The sequence below is a fragment of the Hyperoodon ampullatus genome, assembly GCF_949752795.1.
Source record: "Hyperoodon ampullatus genome assembly, chromosome: 10".
Classification (NCBI taxonomy): Eukaryota; Metazoa; Chordata; class Mammalia; order Artiodactyla; family Ziphiidae; genus Hyperoodon; species Hyperoodon ampullatus.
Genome location: NC_136923.1, coordinates 91,612,340 through 91,629,671, shown reverse-complemented (window position 1 = coordinate 91,629,671; position 17,332 = coordinate 91,612,340). Strand labels below are relative to the sequence as shown.

The 17,332-nt window shown below is 36.8% G+C and overlaps 1 protein-coding gene across 3 annotated transcripts in view; it reads right to left on the bottom strand.

Moving 5' to 3' along the window:
* DEK (DEK proto-oncogene) overlaps positions 1 to 17,332 on the bottom strand; it is a 28,810-nt gene that overhangs the window by 9,383 nt on the left and 2,095 nt on the right. The window contains exons 3-9 of one of the 3 annotated variants that reach the window (XM_079713035.1): positions 15,154 to 15,255; positions 14,805 to 14,914; positions 13,350 to 13,444; positions 12,343 to 12,463; positions 10,214 to 10,276; positions 7,907 to 8,095; positions 3,563 to 3,615 (exon numbers count right to left, since the gene is read on the bottom strand). In XM_079713035.1, the coding sequence (XP_079569161.1) occupies positions 3,563 to 3,615; positions 7,907 to 8,095; positions 10,214 to 10,276; positions 12,343 to 12,463; positions 13,350 to 13,444; positions 14,805 to 14,914; positions 15,154 to 15,255 (733 nt within the window). The remainder of the gene's footprint in view (positions 1 to 3,562; positions 3,616 to 7,906; positions 8,096 to 10,213; positions 10,277 to 12,342; positions 12,464 to 13,349; positions 13,445 to 14,804; positions 14,915 to 15,153; positions 15,256 to 17,332) is intronic. The other 2 variants (XM_079713033.1, XM_079713034.1) reach the window with 2 other exon arrangements.

Genomic DNA, 17,332 nt, shown 5'->3' with positions numbered 1-17,332 from the left:
TAAAAAACAAAGCAAAAAAAAAAAAAAAAAATCCAAAGACAGTTGATCTCATTATAAATGAGGAAAATTTATCTGTGTAGTTAAGTGAGCCAATGTCTTACAGCTAGTAAGAAGCAAGACCTTGATTAAATTCAGTGTGCCTCCTGCTGCATTAGTTGCTTATAGAAATGACTAATGTACCTACATATTTCTTTAAGCCAGAGGTGAAACTACTGAACTAAACCAATGCAGTAAGTCAATGATATCATAATCTATTTATCATACTGTTAAATTTAACTTTTTCTGTTACATACAAATGTTACTGATAATAACAAAGAATAAAAAATGTTGGCAGAAAATATAGAAGGGCAACAAAGGACAACCAAACTCAGTATCAGGGCTGTCTCTGGCCCTCACCTCCTAACATTGTATAGGCTCAAGATCATTTCTCTAGAATTTTTTTTTTTTTTTTTTTGAAGCCAAGATGGGCCTTCGGTGTAATCCAATTTTGCAGTTTTCTCCAAATCTCTTTCTTTTGTTATGCCAACCTCTCCTGTTTATCCTTTAAGGCTCAGATCAAATTGCTACTTCCTATGAAGTTTCCCTGTCTGGATCTCTGCTCCCTACCTGCCCCTAGAAAGAGGTAAATACTCCATCTTGAGCAAACCACTTTCTTAGCTCTTAAGTTATACTTTACTGTACTTTCTCCCTCCTAATCTTTGACCTCTTCCCTCCTACCAACTAGATTGAACGGCTTAACACAGAGACTCTTATTTGTCTTTTGATCTCCACTGCAGAGCTTAGAACTAGCACACAGCAGTTGCTATGTAATTATTTGGAAAACTGGGATGGGAAAAGATCCTTGAAGACTAGATAACTTTAACGATCTATTCCAACCCTGAGGTTCTATTTCATTAGAATCACTCTGCTTGCTAAGACAAACATTTTTTCTATCAATAGCAGTTAGCCAAACTTCTTGATTTTTAGTATCAGTCTTCTGGCACAACTTACCTAAATAGGTTGTACATTTAAGAGAGAGAGAAAAAAAATCAAGTGTGCAGCCTGGGGACCCATGTATTTTTTTAAAGCCCCACAGCTTACTCACCTAGCTATAAACCAAGTAAAATGAGAGAGAAATATATGGTCTAGATCTGTCACCAAGCCTTTTCTATGAAGTGCCAGACAGTAAATATTTTAGCTTTTGCTGGTTCATATGGTCACTGTTGTACATTCATCTTTTTTTACAAATATTTAAAAAATGGAAAAACCATTCTTAGCTTCTATGCTGTACCAAAAAAACGGATCTGGCATACAGGCCATAGTCTGCCAACTCCTAGTCTACATCATGAACTACTGGAGACGTATAGGGAAAAGGCAGAGCCAGATAAAGAGATCAATAGGATCCTTTATGTCAATAGCTTTTAGTTTTAAATTTTTGCAGAAGAAGTGGATATATGCCCATATTAACTTTCCTGAAGCTACTGCTTAAAATCATATATGGACATAGAGCTGAAGACAGAAGTATGACCTAAAGCTCTGGAAAGTTGGTTATTTATTATATCTTCAAAGTACAAAAATGAGGATATATCACTTTCTCTCATGGAGTCAAGACTAAATAAGAAGCAAGATGTGAAAGTACATGGCACACAGCAGATCTCAATAGTATCCTCCTCGTTACACACCAATAAATGCTTATGGAATGAATGAGTGGCACTTCTCCCCAGATAGACTGTCAGTTCCTGGAAGACAGAGGCCATGTCTCTTTTCCCCACTTAGCAAAATGCTCAGGTAGAGTAAGACAACCATTCTGAAGGAAGGAGAATGATCCATCTACCCCCAAAGGTTGTATTACATAGCCATGCCCAACCACGTGGGTTCTCTATAGTCTGGCTTCAAGGTACGTTGCTCTAGCTTCATCTCTAACTGCTTTACTTCTGGACAAACTACCTAACCACAAACAAGCGTGTCTGTCACAGTACTTTCCTACTCCCCATCTTTGTTCATGTGTCCAACTTTCCTTTCTATCCCCAAGGTCAATTTCAATTGGTATTTCTTCCATCTCTCCCCAAAGCTTTCACTCATCAACACACAGAGATTCTCTTTCTTTTGAAATCCTATATTAAGCATCAATCAAATGGTATTTGGGTAGGAAAATGTCTTCTGTAACCCCAACAGCACTTAGCCCACTATTTATTAAACTGAGCAATCGAAAAGTGATTACATTAAAACCAAGTACTGGCCCCCTATTTTAAGTCTTTTAAAAAATATTCTGAATATTTCAGTAATTAAACAGTACATGGCATTATAAAGTAAAAATGTTGGAAGTACTTATGATACTTAACACCTTTGTTATTCAATCAAATAGGAGGCAAGACTTTGAGTCTTTTAGCAAAATGTATGGGAAAAAATTAGGTGGAAAAAAAAAAGAAAAAGCTAGTTTCCAAATTCTCATGGGATTTATTTCTAAGATTCTGGCTTGCCATTTTTGAATATGCTGTGAGTGGTTTAATCAGGACCACCCAATACTGTAGGTATTTTTTTTATGTGCTAAAGGAAAACAGATAAAACTGAGAGCTGCCATTAATTTCAGGTAGTACAACGTACTGTCATCTAAACTTTTTACAATGTACTGTAGTAATATAAATTTTAAAAAATTTGAAGGAGATTTTCCATGTGTCTGATAACCGTGAAGGTATAGAATCAGAGGAATGACACAAGCACATTTTGAAGGAAGGCAAAAAAAAAAATTCTTGGGGGAAGGCTTACCTATCTTTTATAGGCAGCAGGGCTATTGAAGGAGGGTCTCCAAAAAAGACGCCTGTCACAGAGCCAGAATCCTGTCCTCACAGCAGAAAGGTTGTACTGGGTGAACAGATGAACAAAATAAGTATTAGCTTAAAATACACTATTCTTTTAACAACTTGGCTGAGAAAACTCGAGAGCGCCAAGAGTAAAGAATGTGCAAACCCTGCTATATTCCACAAAAGATTATGAAAGCAAGTTTAACCCTAAACAGTTTATTGTGGTAATTATTCAATTTTGCCTTCCAACAAAAGGTTTCAATAGTTTATATAATTCAGCAATTCCTCTGATCAGATTGAGATGGGGGAATTCTTATTTTTTAGAACATATTTAAGGACTAACAAAGCTTTCACGTTCACCCTCCCACCACTACCAAATAATTCCTCAAATGGTCCAAATGTTTATCAAAACTATAACTGAAAATTTCTCTCACTTGGTAAACATTGTAGGATGGCTCACTCAACATCACACTTTTTATCTGCCTTCCTCCTATAGACGCAGGAAAGCTAACACTTGGGTCTTACTAGCCTCCCCTACAATTAGAGGTGGCTGGGTAAAAAGTTTCGGCCAATGAGATGTACATGGAGATCTCTGGTAAAAGGTATCCCTGCCAGGGGGGAAAAAAGCCAAAATATCACTAGAAGAAATCCCTTTACTCTTTTTTTTGTCTGGAACAGGGATACAATGCCTAAAGGTAAAACAATCATCCTGAGATCATGAGGTTTAATGCCACATGTAAAGATGGTGGCTCAGGAACAGACAGTCCCCCAATTCTTAGTACCTTTCTTGAGCCGCTCTACTAGCCCAGAACTGCCTCTCTGCGGACTTCTTGTCCTGAAAGAAAAAGGGAACTCCTGTTTTGGACATTATCAGTAGGGCTTTTAAGTATTCAGAGCTGAAGATATTCCTGATGTACCTGGGAACATTCAGATAAATTCAATACTCACAAAGTATTTATCCATAGTCTGTTTTATACTTTCCTAGAGATAAAGAGTATTTATAAAAACACTAGGAAACAAAAACTGAAGAAGCATTAAGCTAGCTTTTAAGGGTCTAAAATATAATTAGAATTGTTTTCTCTAATGTGAAGAGCACTGCTTCTCCTTTCTTTTTTCTGTACTCTCAATAATTTCTCTGTACCTAAGGTAATACCTGTTGTGAACAGCACGCCTGAGTATGGTTTCATCTCACTGGTTCATTTCAGGAATCCTCCCCTAAAGATCTACTCCAATGTGTAAATCAGTTGATTTTCATAATAAGTTTACAGAAAATAATTAAAACTCTATTCTCTCATTCTAAAGAAACCTCATCTAGGGCTTCCCTGGTGGTGCAGTGGCTGAGAGTCCGCCTGTCGATGCAGGGGACACGGGTTCATGCTCTGGTCCGGGAGGAACCCACATGCCACGGAGCGGCTGGGCCCGAGCCATGGCCGCTGAGCCTGCGCGTCCGGAGCCTGTGCTCCGCAACAGGAGGGGCCGCCCCGCGTACTGCAAAAAAAAAAAAAAAAAAAAAAAAACCTCATCTATCAGTTTCTTCCTGGTTCCAAATTGCTTTCCTTCTACTGCCCTAAGTAAGCAAATGTCCAAGAGCCAAGGTGATAAAGAAGTTTAGACCAGTTCTTGGGCCCAGCCGCTCCGTGGCATGTGGGATCCTCCCGGACCGGGGCACAAACCCGTGTCCCCTGCCTCGGCAGGCGGACTCTCAACCACTGCGCCACCAGGGAAGCCCTAGACCAGCTCTTTTATAAAGGAATTATTACCCAAGTCACACTCAGAAAGAGCACCTTCTTATTTGAATTAATTCTAAAGAAAAAGAGAATTAAAAATCGCTGTGAACTGCTCACTGCATATCATAGAAACAGAGGTATAGGTACAGAGAACCTCAAACAAAATGTCTTAGCAATTGCTGGCTAACATGCTAAATGTGACATATTTCATATAAAAGACTTAAAAAAAAACCCTAAAATCCCTGCCAATTCTGTTTTTATTTTATTTTATTTTTTTTATTTTTTTTGCGGTACGCGGGCCTCTCACTGTTGTGGCCTCTCCCGTTGTGGAGCACAGGCTCCGGACGTGCAGGCTCAGCAGCCATGGCTCACGGGCCCAGCTGCTCCACGGCATGTGGGATCTTCCCAGACCGGGGCACGAACCCGTGTCCCCTGCATCGGCAGGCAGACTCTCAACCACTGCGCCACCAGGGAAGCCCCCAATTCTGTTTTAACTGCAGTTTTCAGTCATTTCAAACCTACATTTTAAAATAATATTTACTTATAAATTAAGTATCCTACTCTTTCACACAGCTAAATGTGGAAAGTACCAGGTGAATAATATTCAGCCTCATATAACTGGCTAATGAACAACTATAACTTGAACTGGATTTCTGCTTAAAACTTCTGACTTCAGCAATATGAAATAGATTATTTGGTCCAAAGCTCTCAATTTACAGAGGAAACAAGAAACAAGCTCAGTTATTTACTCCAAGAATCTAAAATAGAACAAGAAGCTGATCTTAACAGGGAGAAGTCTTATCTATGAAGGAAAATTTCATTTCAGGAAATAAAAATAAATAATATTAACCCAGTAATTTTCCATGAAAAAAAAATCTGCAAAAAATATTACATCTATAAGCAATCCTCAACTTTTCCAATCAACCTGCAATTCCTCTGTATAGCCTCTTAGAAAAGAGGTCCTTTCATAGTACTGACCCGAAATACCTCAGTTTATGAAGTCCCTAGCAAGAATGCCACTTAACAGACTCTTCAAAAAAATAGAATAAGGGAAAACAAAGAAATATAGAAATACTATCCTTCCTGCCGGCACTTACCTTTCAAAGGCAATCAGAGCCTTTCACAGCAATGGAATCAGCAATAAAGTTTTTGAGGAGGATGGCCCTAAATTTGAAGGAGTCTTTAAAGAAATGAAGAATACCTATGTTTGCTAGAGGGTGATTTATCAGGAAAAAAGAAAGATTTCTCAGTCCAGATTTTATTGGCATTATATTTTATGAAGTCTGTCAATACCAGCCCAAGTAGAAAAACCTAAGCAGAAAACAGAGCATTATGATATAGCTTTTATATTGTGTGACTTTATATACTTAATGTTTGAAAGGCATTTTTGTGTTTTTTTTCCCCCATGGATTTTCATCATTTGACCTGGGTTTCTAGCAAATGATCCTTGTTTAAGGCAATGTAGAAAGAAAGGCTTTGATTTGTAGTGGGACAGTTCCATTTGTGATCATTATCCAGGAACCAATATGGTTATAAATCAGGAGTCATCTACATTCACAGATGTCAACTAACTCTATTCAGAACAAAGGGACAATAATCTGGAAAGCAAATGAGAAAACGAGTGTAAAATATCCTCACTTTTTAACCTGCACCTTAGTAATGACAAGACTGGATTTATAAATCTTGCATATGGTAAAATGTCATCTTAATACTAATAGTAATAGCAGCAGCTAATACTTATATAGTATTTGTGGCAAGTACTACTCTAAGTGCTTTAAATAAAGGCACTTAATACAACCCTTGGAGGCTGGTACTATCATTATCCCCATTTTAAAGATGGGAAACTGAGGTACAGAATTTATAACTAACTTGCCCAAAGTCAAACAGTGATAATCAGAGTACAGCTGGGATTTGAACCCAGTTTCTAAAGGCCATGCTCCTAATCATCTTGCTTCTACAAAAAAAATTAGATGTTTATATTCTACAACAACTTTTCATGCTTTAAGTCTGCCTTTAAAAAGGTCTTGGGAAGCGTAGTGAATACACAATAGTAGATAACCAAAAATTTGGTGAATGAGGAAATCTATTACTGCAAAATTGCTACTATTTATATTCACATATAAATAACACATTTTCCTCCTACATGTCCTTAAAATCTATTCCATAAAAACCCTAGTGCTCAGATTACTCATCTTCCTTCACACCAAAAATATATCAAGATACTAGTTATGAAACACCTGCTGGATCTGTAGTATCCTTTTTAAAATTATGAAGCATTCTATAGTTAGCTTTATAGAAGTCTATAAAATCTGACATTAAAACAAGCATGGATTTTAAATACCTAAAGACAAGTATACACAAAATGCACACCTATAAAATCACAGTTCACCACATCTTTATTCTCTCTAATCCAGCAGTTATCAACTGAAGGTGATTTTGCCCTCAGGGGACATTTGGCAATGTCTAGAGACAGTTTTGGTTTTCACAGCTGGAGGCTGGGGGCAGGGATGTGCTACCGGCATCTAGTGGACAAACACTCTGCAATGCACAAGACAGCCCTCCAACACCAAAGAATCATCTTGGTCCAAAATGTCAAGCCACCTTAATCAAGCCCCTACATAAGACAAGGGGGATTACCCAATTTACAGAGCAAGTTCTGATCATTAAAGAGAGCACCAAAACAAGTTAAAACGGAGCCAGCAAAACACGGTTAACAATAACAGGAAATCACCTCCTTGTACCCTCTCCCTCATCTACTTGACTGAAGATACATATTAAGGAGAGGGTAAAGCTAACCCCTTACATGGTTCAGCAGCTCTCCTCTTCCCAAAGTTTTTCTTCGGAAACTAAATATTCTCAACCTTTTATGAATACTCCCAAGTAAAAGAAAATGACAGGCATTCCTAAGTGACACAAAATTTGCCCACCAATCAAATAAACTTCAAATGCCACTAGTCTCATTAAATAATCCCAAACTGAGATAAAACGGTGGTCCTTAAACCCCTTGCTTTTTGCATAAAGCAGAATAAAATGGTGCAAGTCAATCATAAAATATTAATATACTATGAAAAATTTCTTTAAGTCTCCTTTGTGCTCCTGTCAGGATATGTACGTCTCCCCCTTCATTTACCTACTCTAGTCTTCAAGGTCCAGCTCAAACCTAGTGCACAGCAACCTCATTCTTTTCCAACTCTTACACTCTGGCATGGCAATAAAACTAAAAGCTCCTTAAGAGAAAGAAAGGGTTTACCTTAATCATTTCTGTGTCTTTGGAATTAAAAACAACATGGTACACATATAGTTCCTTCAAATCTATGCTTTCTGTCTTAATCTATTATATAGCAGGAGTATTTAACTCTCTCCATGGAAAGAAATGAGGAAAAACCCCCAACATTTTACCTCCTCTTCACTTTCTTTATCTTCATCATCTGAAGACTCTTCTTTGTTTTTCTTTTCCTCTTCATCGCTGCTAGATTCATCTGACAGAATTTCAGGACATTTGGTTCTCTTAGCTTTCCTGGACATTCCAGAACTGTTCCGTTCCTTCTTGTTGCCTTTGCTAGAAGTCTTTTTAGATTTTGGCAATGGCTGCATAAAATAAGGATAACATCAATGAGGTATTATATTTCCAAGTCAATGAGGTATTATATTTCCAAGATAACTACTTCTCAACTCAATTCTTCTTGTTCCTGTCTCAAGAAATTTTATTTCCAAGCTTAGCAGCTTTACAGAGAATTCATCTTTAACTTCATGTGTCACGTCAACCTTTTTGTCTGCACTACCAATACCCTTTCATTTTTTTAGAACCTTAGGTTCTAGGCAAGAGACTCTTCACATATTTGAAAGAAGTATGTGTTCTACATTCTGATACGGGACTAGAAGCCCAAGTGCACACTGTGTTAAGTTCAGATATTTGTTTATACTTCATCAAGACGATATTTTCAGTTAGACTTGCTATTTATTTCACTCCTACAAGCATTAAAACTGTCACTGCCTTCTTGTTTCAGGGGACCCACTAATCGACCAGGAGGAATCATCCATAAAGGAAATAAAACCTCACTTTACACATCTTGAATTTATGAAACATATAGTTTATATTCATATTACCTATGGGTTCTACTTTCAATAATGCCAGGATTATATTCTCACTGATGATTTTACATATGCAATAAGTGTTCAGTATGTTAATTATGAAACGAATTAAGAACCACAAAATAAGTGCCACTGCCATTACTGATATTCAATTAAACCATGTATATTTAAAAAGCAGAGAGGAAAATAATTTGATTAACTAACAAATTTAATTTTTAAATGCTTTCTTAGGGGAGTATTTACTAACTTCTGAAATTGAAGACTATAAAATAACCTTGCATAAAGGATCTGAAAAGACAGACTAAGGAATTAAAATTTACTTCTAAAATCATGGGCATCTCGTCTTTATTTTTGCCTATGTTATTTTCTACAACAAGGAAAATTCTGTAACATAACCTTAAGATACGCGATTGTGTAAATGTTACTGTAAACTTTAAGCTATCTCTCATGAAACTAGCAGAACCACAGGTCCCTTCTCTTCCAGGAACTTTCAGTCTTAGGGGTCACTGTTACCTGTACAAAAATTAAGAAAAGGTGGCTGCTTTGTATTGTAATGTGGCATTTTCAGGCTATCTACAACCCACAGGACAGCCTCTAGTTTGCCCAAACAACCTACCCTTCTCTAAAGATAGACTGGAAAACAGCCAATCTAGGTACCTCCAGAAAATAAGTTAGTGGACCAAAGGTATTTCTCAGAGAGGTTCTCTACAAGAAACCTCCTAGAATGTATACAGATAACCTTGTTATGTGAACTACTGCCATTACCACCTATTACCAGGAAACAAATCCATCTGGATAAATTCTTTGATATGCTTGTTTGGAGAAAAGGTAACTCACCGTCCAAACTCTCACCACTCACTAAATGAAATCCAAGACATGAATATATTTGAAAAATGTGATATCCCTATGTCAGCTCAGAAACCAGATGCAGGTTATAAGAATATAATCTGTATGTGAAATCAGTAAGATGAGGACTGGAGTGGGTGCTGGATAAATTTATACAAGAAAGTGAAAGAATGCTGCATCATTCAAGAAACCAATCAAGAAAATGCAACTTCTAAAAATAAATGAAGAGACTTTCATTTTTAAAAAGTAATAATATATAAATGCCTTAGAGCTTTCCTATACTGGTTCTAAAAATAGCTGAATCTATTAATCAGAATCCAATGTCAAGAGCATCATCCCTTTTTGGAAACAAAATCTGATTAACAGTCAAGCTAGAAGTACAAAAAGATAGTAAAACAATGTTAAATCAATAATTTTAAGACTATTCTAGAGCAGAAAATATTAGTATTAATGACTTTATAGTGTTTTCCTTAAATGATGGAAGCATATGGTAGCACAGAAGATAGCCTGAGATTGATACCATTAGATTAAGGAGTAATCATCACAGAATCAGATATGAAAAATGGATGTAAGAGTAAGATTCCATAAAAAAGGATAAAACAGTGGTTCTCAAAGTCTGGTTCATGGAACCTGCGGTTTCCTGAGACCTTTCCAAAAGATCAGAACTATTTTCATAATAATACCAAGGCATTATTTATTCACTCTTTTCACTGCATTGACATTTGTAGTAATTGTGCAAAAAGCAAAGGTGGGTAAACCTACTGGTACCTTATCAAGATGGAGGCAGCAAACTGTGTTTGTAGTCATATTCCTCACAATCACACACCAGTTCTTGATGAAACAGTAAATACTGTGTTAACTCTCAACCTTTGAGTACATGTCTTTATAACATCTGTGTAACAAAATGGGAGGTACACATAGAGTACTTTGGCTACGTAAGGAAGTTCACTGATCTTCTCAAGGAAAAGCACTTGCACAACTGAGCAGTGAACTAAGCTACCTTTTTTCATGGAATATCATTTTTAAAAGAATAATTTAAAAACTATGCCTATTCAGACTTAGGTATTCGATAGACATAGTCTCAGAAATAAATGTGAGCCTGTTACCTCAAAAAAAACCTGACAGTATTTATCGCCAATGATAAATTTCAAAGTTTCAAGTGAAAATTAAAATTTTGGAAAGTTCACATCCACTATCATGGACCTGACAGCCTCCCAATACCTAAAGATTTTTTTTTTCCTGATGAGACAATGGTTATATTAATGAATGTGACTTTTTGACAGTGTTCAATGAAATGCGCCAGCATTTGGAAGATATGCATAATTCAAGGAACCAACATTTTCCAAATGGAGAGTGCATATTACAAAATATGCACAGGTAAAAGGTCCAAGTTTATTAACATGGTTTTAGATACCACATTACAACTAACCTTTAAGAACCTCCCCACTGTGGAGTTTTGGTGTTATATCAAAGGAGACTATCCACAATTATCTGGAAGGGTTTTTAAAATATCCCTCCTTTTTCTAGATACATAGCTGTGTGTGGCTGGATTTTCTTCAGGTACTTCAAGCAAATCAATACGTTGCAACAAAAGGAAATACAGAAGCAAATGAGAATAGAGCTGTCTTCTCTTAAGCCAGACATAAACAGATTTGCAAAAACAGAATGCCATTCTTCTCATTAGAATTTTGTATAGTTATTTTTCATACAAAATATTACTTTTAACATGTAGTGAGCCTGTTGTTATTTTAGAACTTCTCAGTTTTAATTTAGAATACAGTAAATATCAAAATAACCCACATAAACAAAAGCTCTTGAGGTCCTCATTGATTTTAAAAGAGTAATGGGGTCATGAGACTAACACATTTGAAAATCACTGAGAAAACATTGAATATAAACATATCCCTCATAACTCAGGCAACTTAGTAATTGCTTCTGGGGAAATAGTGTTCAAACTCATCTTTTAAATAAATCAACTAGAACACCTCCTCCCCCATTACCATACGCCTTCAGTTTGTAGCTGTATGACAAAAATATCCTTAAGTATCACTATCCAGCTAATGGTCAACAGGACCAAGAGCAGACAAAAATAAAAGTCCCAGAGCTATTTTCTCGTTTCTAATCTTAATGCCCTTCTCCCCTCACTGATGGTGTTCCCCTGAACTCCTAGGCCCTCTAGATCTCTTCCCAATTTCTTTCCTATCAAAATGAGAAAATATGAAAATATCTGCTAAAAGATTGAAAACAAACTGAAAATGCAAGGTCATATAATTAACACTTCAATAAACATTTTAACTCAGTGATGTCCTTTGTTACTGTTAAACAATCAGGGCAAACCTAATCCAGATTTTAGAAGAGTAGTGAAAACTATAAGACTTTTACTTCCCTGTCCAGCTCCTGGGCTCTCTTGATGATTCTGGAAATACAGTCCAAGAAACTTCAAAGAGCCAGCTTTTTTCTGTCACTTTCTCATAACCTTATTCCAGTATCTAGTAAATATCCAGCTTTAATACACCATCCTGCCTTTCCTGATCTGATTATAGGTCACACACCCTCCCTCACCAGCCCAACACCTCACCCTCAGCCCAACCTGTTTCTGTTCAAGTGCCTTCTATATACATAACTCTGGATATTTCCTTTGTATTTCTGTCCCATTCGACATTTAGTTAACAATTATTTTTCTTAATCTTACATCCTTTACATCTGATAAGGGAAAACACATCCGTATGCCTTCTCTGTTATTTCTATCATGAAATTGTTGCAGATATGTCAACGGAAGGCATATTCTTTGAATGTAAAAGATATTACTGAATGTTGACGGCAATGTTAATTAAAAAGAGAATGGAGACACTACAAATAACTGATTTGTTACTGAAACTGTAAAAAGTGATCCTCACTTTGCCAGAAGGTTTTGGATGCATTAAGAAATTCAAGATCCTTTTCACCAGTTCACTATTTACACCTGACCGCTCCAAATCAAGAACCTCGCAGATGCTCTTTAACATGGCATTTCTAAATCTGAAACAGAAAATGGAAGAAACCAATGTGATTACGTAGGCAAGTTTATAAACATTCTCCACAATATAAAGATAATAGCTAACCAAACTTGCTCAGCCACAAACATTAAGAAAACAGCCAATGTTTCTCTGAATCTTAGAAGTACTCCCGATAATCTTGACTACTGCACAAAATACAACCAGATGTAATTATTAATAAATGGAAAACATCATTTACCAATTAAGTCTTAAAGGTGATATGAAAATAAATTCACTTAGTTCACTGAAATATAACATAAAGTTTTCAATACTATAAAATTCACAAACTTGTTAATTCTTCTGGCTGGTGACTGATTAAACAACACATTTTCCCCTGAGTATTCCTACTGACAATGTCTCGAAGAAGGTATAGGTAATGACCTTTAATACTCAGAGTTTTTAAACTACAGGTGACTTAACAAACAAAAACTCTTATAAGAATATATCATCACATTAAAAAATTTTTTTTAAAGAATGTATCATCTTGTTTGCGTTAGAATGGAAATGATTTCTATCAAATTGATTAACTTCAAAATAGTTTAAACGGTACCTATAAGTGGGAGAACAGAGTGGCTGGCAGGGAACAGGAATGGAAGAGTTTTCACTACATTTCCTTTGGACCTCCTGAATTTTGGACTGTGTGAATGATTTACCTGTATCATTCTTCTAAGAAACAGAAATGTGTTTTGAGTTTTCAATAATCTTGACAGCCGCTATTTATCGGAAATAGTTAATACTTTATGATGACATGCTCTTGGAATTTAAAGCAAAGAATCAGCAGTCTACTGAAAACATAAGGGCAGTTATATTTAAATGTTTAAAATTAAGTCTGAAGCACATTAACTATGATATTTATAAAAATAACTTACTTTTTCAACATTTCTTCCTTCTTTTTATATTGGATACTTCCTTTTTCAAATGGAAATCCACTGAACTGACCCACATTCTTCTTTAATGAGGACACCTGAAAATGTTTCTCCTATTATTAATGCTACTTATTACCCAGTAATGTACACAAAAAAATTTCAAAGCCAACACCTTTATTTTCACACCTGTCTCCACATTATAACATTGGTGTATTCAACATTTTTTCTTCACATTGAAAAACTGTATTTGCTACTAAAATATTAACATTATAAAGTGTTCAAACTCAATTCTTTGAAAATAACAATTTGAATTGAAATGTATTTCGTCTGGGATTTTTTACTAGTAATTATAAAACCACAAGTAAATGTTACCTGACAGCACCAGGGGATGTGGAAAGTTACTAAAAAGACAGCCTACTCCCTGGCGGTCCAGTGGTTAGGGCTCCATGCTCTCACTGCCAAGGGCCCGGGTTCAGTCCCCGGTCAGGGAACTAAGATCCCACAAGCCGTGCGGTGCGGCCAAAATAAATAAATAACATTAAAAAAAAAAAATGACATCCTTTCCTTAAATAAATACCAGTTGCTAGTAATATTTCTTATTTTCCAACAGAAAGTCAGGGATCGATTCTTTAAACAGAACAGAGCCCCTCCAAAAGTTAATACCATTTAGCAGTGATGGGACTTGTGTAGATTAGATTGTTGTCAGGGTCGAATGAGGTCACACACATGAAAATAAATTTTACCGTGCTTCAGACAGTCAAACACCGTCAAACTTCACTTTGTCCACTCACAGCTCAAAGCAGTCTCCTCCCTTACATGGAATACTGAAGTTGTGTGTACAGTATAGTGATTCAGTAAATGAAACACTGATTTATTCTAACACTGGCAAAAAAATTACCACCTAATTTAACAGATATTTCCTCAAAAGGAGATACAATATGCTGTATCATTTATTTCTGAACGGTTAGAAACATCCAAAAAGGGACCTCCCTCGTGGTCCAGTGGTTAAGACTTCGTGCTCCCAATACAGGGGGCCTGGGTTTGATCCCTGGTCAGGGAACTAGATCCCGCGTGCCACAACTAAGACCCAGCACAGCCAAATAAATAAATAAATAAATATAAATTAATTTTTTAAAAATCCAAAAAATAAATTTCTTCTAATACAGTTAAAAATCACTAAAATCATCATAATTTTGATTTCACAATGTGAACTTTTAGTTTGCCTTAAAAACAACTACAGTATAAAGAGCCCTGGATGTTAAAATACTAATGGCTAATATCCAGCTACATGTCCTGTGATAAGTCATTCAACTGTGTGTCAGCTGGCTCACTTGTCGGGTATGGAGATTGATCTAGTTGATTGCTTAAGTCCTTTCCAGAACTAAAATTATGCTTCCATTGTGAAGTATTTTAACACATAAGTATACTACTAGGTAAAAGATATAAAAAAGGTCTTACTGTGCCTGGTCTGTTGTAAAGCAGTTTATGTAGATTTCTAAGTTCATCTGTTTTCTTCTTACTCAGAAAAAAATGTATCCTTTCAATTTCACAAAGTTTCTGCCCCTTTCCTAGGAAAAAATACCATGTTAAAGTTAAATACCCATTATGTGTTAGAACATTTAATTTAATGAGAATTATTTTTACAGCATAATTTACATATAACTTCTGCTCTAATAGGGCAAATTAAATAGAATTACACCAGTTACATATTGCTACTTAGTAAACACTAAAAACTAATAAGTACTGCTAGCCATCATTTTGTACATTTAGGCGTTTTCACTATAAAATGAAAGGAACATAAACTTACCTTGTGCAATTGTAAATGGCTCTCTTTGCAAGGAAGAGACTTGCATTGTCAACCTCTCTACTTTTTTCTTTTCCCTCTTGCCTTCCACGATGAGACTCTTTTCTAGAAATTAATTTAATACTTCTTAAATAACAAAAAGCTTAAAGAAGGTATTAACTTTATTACATAAACATAAACTCTTCTCCTGAGCATGATTTTGAGAAGCAAATGATACAAAAGAGATGAAAATATGTGATAAGTTAACAGCATCGCTGAAGTTTTTTACAAGTAACACTTTACTTACCTGGCAATCCCACAGGGGAACCAGTTTAAAAAACAAAATCAGAAAGCAAACAAACTTCTATCCAGCTACAATTATTGCTATGGAAGTCCAGTCACTTTATTTGTGAAAAATCGCCAAGGTGCTCATTAAACCTACGATTTGACTAGACATAATTCTATTAATTGGGATTCCATTTACCGTACATCAGAAAACAGCAAGTTTAGATCGAGATTTTAAGAACTTCAAGAGCTATTCAGGGCAAAGCAATAATTTAGTAAGCTGACAGAAGAAAAACCAGTAAGGCAGAGAAGCCTGGAGTTACTATGGCTAGGGTAAAATTCTACAAGTTTACATTTAAGTCAATCACTTGGGAGGGCATTACTTTGTAGTTCAATAAATGATGTTCATAATAATGGTCATAAAACCCTGTAAAAAAGTTTTGCAATGTTTAGTCCGGACTGCTTTTTTTATTCCTGAGCTAGGTAATATATATATTTTACAATTTAAACATTATGCTGGATTTTCTTTTTTTTTATTTTTGGCTGTGTTGGGTCTTCATTGCTGCACACAGGCTCTCTCTAGTTGCGGTGCGCAGGCTTCTCATTGCGGTGGCTTCTCTTGTTGCGGAGCACGGGCTCTAGGCCCGCAGGCTTCAGTAGTTGTGGCTCGCAGGCTCAGTAGTTGTGGCACACGGGCTTAGCTGCTCTGAGGCATGTGGGATCTTCCTGCACCAGGGCTCAAACCCGTGTCCCCTGCATTGGCAGGCAGATTCTTAACCACTGAGCCACCAGGGTAGTCCCTAGGCTGGATTTTCTAAAACCCATTTACTTTCTGACTGAGATAAAGTCAGATAAATAAGAGGACACTATAGATTGCTGGAAGTCCTTCCATTCATTCAGCTGCATGCCTGTTTTGTGCCAAGTTGCACTAGATACTAAGGAGGCATCAACAGATGATTAAGAAACTGAACATTTCTTTTTTTTTTTTTTTTTGCGGTACGCGGGCCTCCCACTGTTGTGGCCTCTCCCGTTGTGGAGCACAGGCTCCAGACGCGCAGGCTCAGCGGCCATGGCTCACAGACCCAGCCACTCCGCGGCATGTGGGATCTTCCCGGACTGGGGCACGAACCCGTGTCCCCTGCATCGGCAGGCGGACTCTCAACCACTGCGCCACCAGGGAAGCCCAAGAAACTGAATATTTCTTGAAAGAGATCATGTCTACTGGGGTCCGTGAGACACAAATATACTCCAAAGTAGAAGATGATAATACACTTTAAGAAAGATATAATTTAAAGTTCTCTGAGTTGATGAAAGAGTAATTCTTTTTCGATTATGGAAAAAGGACCAAAACATTGGATCTGGCTTTGAAGGACAGGTAAGATTTGGAGACGTAAGGATCTGCCCACAAAGAATTAGTAAAAAGAAAGGGATTCCAGCAGGTGTATGCTGGCAATGGTGTGCAGCATGGAGAGAAAGCACTCTAAAGCAATGCTGGTGACCACTCCGCTTCCTTTCCCTGAGTGATATAAGCCCTTTACTTGCTGCTGATTACCATCTATAAACTAATGACTTTCCTGGTCTACCTCCAGTCCAGAGCCTTCTCTTGAGCTTCAGGCTGTCAACTGAACAGCTCCACTTCATGTCCTACAGGCACCAAACTCAATGCATCCAAAACAGAAGTCATAATCATCTCCAAACTCACTCACCTTCATGAATTCTAATCTTTCAGAAAATGGCAGTATTATCCACCAGCTGCCAAAGACAGAAACCTAGGAGTCATCTTTTACACGGCATCTCCTACCGCCCTTCCCCTCACTCCCCAAACCACTGCCAAGCTAAGTCAATTCACCCCCTTACTTGGCACAAATTTCAGTGCCTTGTTTCTATGATGCCTCAGTAGTAGAGTTAAATTTTCAGG